The sequence below is a fragment of the Nelumbo lutea genome, chromosome 2, assembly GCF_056320005.1.
Source record: "Nelumbo lutea isolate HS-2025 chromosome 2, American lotus-T2T, whole genome shotgun sequence".
Classification (NCBI taxonomy): domain Eukaryota; kingdom Viridiplantae; phylum Streptophyta; class Magnoliopsida; order Proteales; family Nelumbonaceae; genus Nelumbo; species Nelumbo lutea.
In genome coordinates, this window is record NC_142685.1 from 12,119,104 (window position 1) to 12,125,864 (window position 6,761).

The 6,761-nt window shown below is 45.0% G+C and overlaps 1 protein-coding gene across 1 annotated transcript; it reads right to left on the reverse strand.

Moving 5' to 3' along the window:
* Positions 1–130: 130 nt before the first annotated feature.
* LOC148868598 (putative leucine-rich repeat receptor-like protein kinase IMK3) lies at positions 131–3,595 on the reverse strand. The gene is made up of 2 exons (XM_088968327.1): positions 1,182–3,595; positions 131–1,043 (listed from the first exon to the last, which is right to left on the reverse strand). Exons 1-2 carry the CDS (start codon positions 3,166–3,168, stop codon positions 430–432), a joined length of 2,601 nt encoding a protein of 866 aa, XP_088824453.1. The 5' UTR covers positions 3,169–3,595; the 3' UTR covers positions 131–429.
* Positions 3,596–6,761: the final 3,166 nt, after the last annotated feature.

A 6,761-nucleotide genomic window follows, 5' to 3' on the forward strand; every position in this document is an offset into this window, starting at 1 on the left:
GGAACTGACTATGAAGATGAGCTATTTTCTAGTAGCTGCTATTGATTGAAGATTGTGGGGACCAGATCTTCTCATCATGTAACTTAAAAAAAGCTCATCTTGCATTGCAAAACAGAGTAGGCCTATCCTCTTTATTATCAAATAAATAATAACATTAATGTAGTCTCAAAAAGCTATGAATGCTTGATTATTCCTACAAATAGCAATAGGAAAAAGAATCAATTACAATCAAACCTAGGCAAAATGATGACATCGTACTACTGTTTAGTAAACTAAAATAAGCTACTATTTACAGTCACTTAATAAAGCTCATATGGGCAAATAAAAAGAATTCAAGTAATAAAAGAATTTCGGTTTCCCTTTCTTTTTCACTCCAGAACCCACCCCCCCATGGGCCCCATATGGCGAAGTGAAGACAGCAATTTTAGGTTATTCAGTTGTTGATGGAACTCCAGTAACATCCTCAGCGGAGCTGGCAGCAAGTTCGGGCTTGATCTCTTCCAGCTGCTGGAGAACTTGCTGAACTTCTGGCCTTGCTGCCGGTGAGGGGTCCACACAATGTAGAGCCAACTTCAATGTGTTGAGCAACTCATCACCCGTGGTGGATGCGTCCCTCATTAGTTCCAGATCGAAAACTTCGTTGGTCCACTCTTCCTTAACGATCGAGGCCACCCATTGAGGCAAGTCCACACCATTCATCGCTTCACCTGGGGATTTCCCAGTAAGGAGCTCTAGTATGATGACACCGAGACTGTATACATCTGTTTTTGTGCTGGCTTTCTTGAGCTTTGAGAGCTCCGGTGCACGGTAGCCTAGTGCACCAGCAGTGGCTATCACATTGGAATTGGCAGCAGCGGTCATGAGCCGAGAGAGACCGAAATCCGCAATCTTGGCATTGATTTGCTCGTCGAGCAGGATGTTGCCGGAGGTCAGGTTCCCATGTATTATGTTCTCATGGGTGTGAAGGTAGCACAAGCCTCGCGTTGTGCCCATCGCTATTTTCATCCTTGTCGGCCAATCGATGGGGGTATCAGGCCCTCGAGCTGCAACATACATCATAATATAACGATCAGTATCGACTGGATATGTAATCTCTTGTAGAGAGTCAAAGAGCTCCTTCCCCCCCTCCCCCTTTCAGTTGAGAAGGGAGGAGCCATCTACAGTTAGTTGAATCAACTTACCATGGAGGAAGGCGGCAAGACTCCCTTTAGGCATGAAATCAAAGACAAGAAGCTTTTCTCCTTTTGGTCCCAAATAATATGCCCTCAGTGCCAAGAGATTGGGGTGACGAATCTTGCCCAGGGTGTTAACCTCGACCTCGAACTCCCTCTGAGTCTTGGCAATCTTCTCCCTCAGCCTCTTTACCGCTACTTGATTCCCATCTTCCAATGTCGCCTTATACACTGTCCCGTATGTACTCTTCCCCATTATCTCTGCAGTTGCACACAAGAGATCGTCTGCAGTGAAAGCCAATGGCCCATCAAAGTGGACTAGCTTCCCTCCTGCCTCACCGCCGGATTCAACTTCGGTTCCAGCAGCAGTCGCTCCCTTTTCGCCTCTTGTGGCGACAGCCCTTCTAGCTGCGCCATTCTTCTTCTCCCTTGAAGTAGTTCTTTTCCTGATTAAAAAGCAGAGCAGAATACAGCACAGCAAAAGTGAAACCGCGAGGAGGCCCCCGGTGGCTATGAGAATTATGTCTTTGGTGGTCAGTTTGCGGCGGCTTGGTTTCGTAATCTCTGGTGATGGAGATGGCGAAGAGGAGGAAGGACAAGGAGTCGAAATACTGTACCCGCATAGCTGAAGGTTCCCGATAAAAGAGCTGGGATTGAATTTTTCCGATAGGAGAGAGGGAACGGAACCAGAGAGGTTGTTATAAGACACGTTGAAGGAACTTAGGTTCGGTAGATTGGCGAGTGAAACTGGGATATTTCCACTAAACCCATTTTGGGATAAATCTAGTTGAGTCAGGCTGGAGATTTTGCCCAGAGCATCCGGGATATTTCCTTTGAATTGATTTCTCTTCAGGTCAAGGACAGAGAGATTTTTTAGTCTGTCCACGGCGTCCGGAATCTGGTCCTCAAGGCGATTTCCCTCAAGGTTCAAGAGAACAAGGGAGGAAAGGTTGAAAAGACTAGCGGGAAAGCTTCCACTGATGGCATTGTTAGATAAATCTAATGTTCGAAGCCTAGAAAGATTTCCAATTTCGTCGGGTATGGTTCCGTTGATCTCGTTATGACTCAGAGATATCTCTTCAAGCTTATCCAGTTTGCTCAGAGAGACAGGAATCCTTCCAGAAATGAAGTTGTGATCAAGGGTCAAGAACTGGAGCTGATAGCTCTCTGTTCCACCCCAGGTATCAGGAATAGAGCCAGAGAGGTTATTGTACTGAAGAGCAAAGAAGGTGAGAGAAGGGGAGCGGGTAAGACTTACAGGAATCGAACCAGACAAGGCGTTGGAGCTGAGGTTAAGCCTGTAAAGCCTCGTAGAGTTCCCGAGACTAGTGGGGATTGTTCCAGTGAGCGAGTTGTTGCTAACGTCAAGAGTCTGGAGCAATGGACAGTAACCGATCGAAGGAGGAATTGAACCTGAAAGTCGGTTGTTGAAGAGATAAACACCTCTCAGATTGGAGAGGAACCCAAGAGAGGTAGGAATCATGCCCGTGATAACGTTGTCGTGCAGGCTAAGCTTTCTAAGAGCTTGAAGTTGGGCGATCTTCTCGGTGATATGGCCGCCCAATCCCTTCCATGGGAGCTGGATCGCTATAACCTGGCCTTTAACGCACTTGATCCCTGCCCATCCTCCTGAACAAGCTCCGAAGCCACTGTCATTCCAGCTCCGTAAGATTCCCAGAGGATCCACCAATTCGCGTTTGAAGGCTTGAAGAGCTTGAAAATCAGCTTGAGTGACGATTATCCCATCCCACGGCTGGCTCGATACCGAATGGCAGGTGAAAAGCAGTAGTTGAAGGAGCAAGAACAAGTGGTTACAGAGGAAGAACCCGTTATGAAATGCAACATCCCGAAATGGTTTCTTGCCTAAGGAATGATTCTGCCATTTCTCCTTTTTATCTGAAATCCGGCAATGATCGGCTGTTCTTCTCGTAAGTAGCCGCAGAACATGAAATGGGTCTACGTGAAAACTACCCAAGAGATGATTTCTGTTCTCCATGGCCACTAAAGAATAGCAGAAATGTAGAAACCAATGATTGGGGAAGAATTGGTTTTGCTCATCCACTCTGCCCCTCCAATTGGCTTGCTTTTATTTCTGCAATCTAGTTGAGATGATGGTGATAATAATGAAACAGGAGAGGAATGTGAGAGGTGGGTCTTGTGAGGAGAGAGGGGGAGAAGGGAGGGGAGGGGGTATGTGAAGATCTCAGTTTAGTGAAAATATCTTAGTTAGTGAGAAGAGATAGAGGGTGATAGTGCGAGTGTGAGAGAGAGGGGAGTAAAGGAATCTTTCATTTTTATTATTATTATTTTGTTGGGGAGACAAAATCGGAGACAGTAGTCAGGTGGAGGATTCAGAGGCCATACCATATTCTTGGTTGAGAGTAGAGACCAACGGCTAGTTTTCTCTTCCATGTCTTTAAAACAAATGAAGTAGGAGGTTAAACGGCTAGTTCAGGTCTTCGTTCCGGTGCGCTCCTGTAACGGCTATATCATAGTGGGTCCCATCAGCTCACCTGGAATCGTGGAATCACTAATTTGGCGGTGACACGTGACAATAGTATGCAATTATGGCGAAAATGCCCCTTGCCTCCTTCCTATCCGGTTTGATGACGAGGATGAGATCAGTCGTAATTCTTACAGATGTTGAGTTGACAAGGGTAGGGGAAAAAACTGAACTGAACACGTGGATATTTTGACGTTTTGTCTTCTTCTGACGTGGGATTATGCCCTATCGCCCTTCCTTCCGAAATTCGAACCTGCTTCTTGCAATCTTGCCTTGTGTTGGTTTGGTTGGTTAGTGGTTGCATCAGTCTCATCATGGTCATGGCACTGCAACGACGGTGACGCTTCATCATTTTCTTCTAACTTATCAAGCATTAAGGAACCAGACCGGATGAAACGGATTACTACGCCGTACAATCGAACCTGGTCGTACCAAACGGTCTGGGTCGACCGGAGCACCAAAGTTGTGTGAGCCAGAAAGAGACTAGTAACGTCATTTTGCCTTTGAGTCTTGAGACCTGCTGGCTGTGCCCTGTGGGCCTGTGGCTGCCGCATGCATGGGACGATGGGAGTGAGTGCCAACAAACCAGCCAGAAGGCTAAAGGTGGGGGTGGGGATTGGCCAGTGAGTTGACGTGTCTCACCATCTCTCAAGTCTGAATTGAGATCCTGTAAGTACGTATATATATGGCCCACCACAACAATTTGATCATGACCATACAATACATACAGTAGGTTTTCGTGATTTCTCTCTCTGGATCTCACTCTTTCTTTAATAAATAAGATTTAGCTTTTATGGGTGTACTGTACTGTGTTGACACTGCTAGTAGTTTAATTACAGTACACAAAGTGCACATAAAACTGGAATTAATTGAAGCTTTTAGTCTAGTCTAGCTAGTTGAGAAGGAGGAGGAGGAGGAGGAGCTTGAAGTACTTGTAAAACTTTAGTAATATATAGTTTTGAAGGAAGAAGATTTTAATTGGAGATGATCGATGGATGGGTGGAATGGCTAATGGCTCTCCCCCCTTTCTACCAACCATGGCTAATGTCCTTTTCAGCTTTCTGTGACTCAAGTCAAAATCCATGTAGATCAAAAAACATATGCAAATGCAAGCTAGGTAGGACAGCCGTCCCTCTCTTTCTATAAGTATCGTCAAGGTAAACAGATATCATCATTTATAAGAAATTTTACAGATAAAAATTAAAAGCTTTGTGCTTCTTTAATGGTGGAATAAATGGAGCTAAGAGAACTTCAGTTTCACGTATCATCACTCAGCAGTATGGTGTTCAGTATAAAATCTAAAAAAGTACTAGATGATCGTTCCCGATGGTTGAATCGTCCATCCCGCCATGACCCGATGACGACCAAAACGGTTTTATAACTGGTCTGAATCTGAAATCTGACAGACGCATTAATTAAAATTTAAAACAGGATTGACATTGATTAAAACAGGTTTATGATCGGTCCAAAAGAGATGTAAGTAAAATGTCGGTAGTGGGAGTGAAAAACAAAAGAGAAGCTTTGGGCTTGAATCCGATAGAGAGTAGACGCGTCCATTTCCATGGCATGAAATTACGGTAGGTCGGTCCGTAATCCGTATGGCAGCGGTGCAGTAAAAGCTGAAGTGGTGGATCCCCGCTCTCATATTCTCATATTCTTCTTCATCATGCAAATAGATAGAACTCGGAAGCTCCTGGAGAGTGGAGATGCTTCCTTCTCTACGGTTCTTTGTCTACCGTTATTTACCGAGATGGAAATGATAGCACGAGACCCCACCATTTTGGTGTTAATGCTTTGTATTGTGTTGTGGCTCCAGAGTCCAGACACAACCCCAAAGCGCCCAACGGTCTTGTCCAAAGCCCTTCAACTTGAACAATTTTTTGTTGTACGTCGTCGTCTCAACTTCAAACAATGGTAGCTCAACCCATATTCACTGTATGAACTAACATGTCACGTGGAGAGAGAAAAACTGTAGCACTCAGAGCATTTGGTTTGGTATGCACTAATATGTCCCTTAGAGAGAGCCGAGAGGGAGAGCGAGAGCGAGCGAGAGAGAGCGCGCGTCTGTTGATACTTGATAGCCAAAGTTTTAATCCCCCACCCATGACCCAACATAAGTTCATCTTAGAAAGAAAACACTCGGGGTTTTCTATTCTCTTTTCCTACCCGACGTGAATTGGATTTACATAGCTGATCGTCTATCCCCTAGGAACGGAACACAAAATTTTCTGTCCCATCCAATAAAATACTGCCACGGCATCTATTTGTCTAAAACTCAAATTTAATAGAGTCCAGCTTAAACGACAGTCCGGACTCCAAGATACATTAAATTTTATTAACCCGCTCAATTTTAATGAATTCCCTCCTCTCACTGCCACTACTACCAACCATCCTCCCTCCGCTGTAATGAACTCCCTCTTTTCGCCCAAGGTGACTGTTGAGAAGAGATCCTAATTAAAACAACCACCGGCCACCGCCCATCCGCCGTATCTCTTCTTCCTTCGGCCCTCTTTCGCCCGAGGTGACTATTGAGAAGAGACCCTAATTAAAACAAGTTAATGGAATCCTGGCAAAATGTTTCTTTGCTTTAATGAACTCCTCCCTCCTCCTTTCTTCTTCCTCTTCACCGTATGGTTAAGTAATTGGGTTTCTTTGATCTGTTTCTCTTTCTTTTTCTCTGTAATCCTTTTATTACAAAAAAAAAAAAACACTCTGGCAATATTCCACCCTTTAATCTGGACTTTAAGGCTTCGCAACAAGAGGTGGCTTGTTTTTGGCACCCGCTGTATCGACACAGTTTATCGCACCATTTGGATGGTCTTGTCGTCTTTGGGCTCGCACCAGATGTAACATTGATAATACGGGAAATGGTAAATGCATCACCGGAGACTGCAGTGGATTGAAGTGTGCGGGCGGTGGTGCACCACCCATTACACTCGCCGAATTCACCAGTGTCAACGGCACTAACAATGATTTCTACGACATAAGCCTCGTGGACGGAAAATCCGAATGCAATACGAACAAGCGGTGTTAGGATCACCAGTATATGCTTGCAACTCATACGTCGCACAGTCAGAGAGAGACTC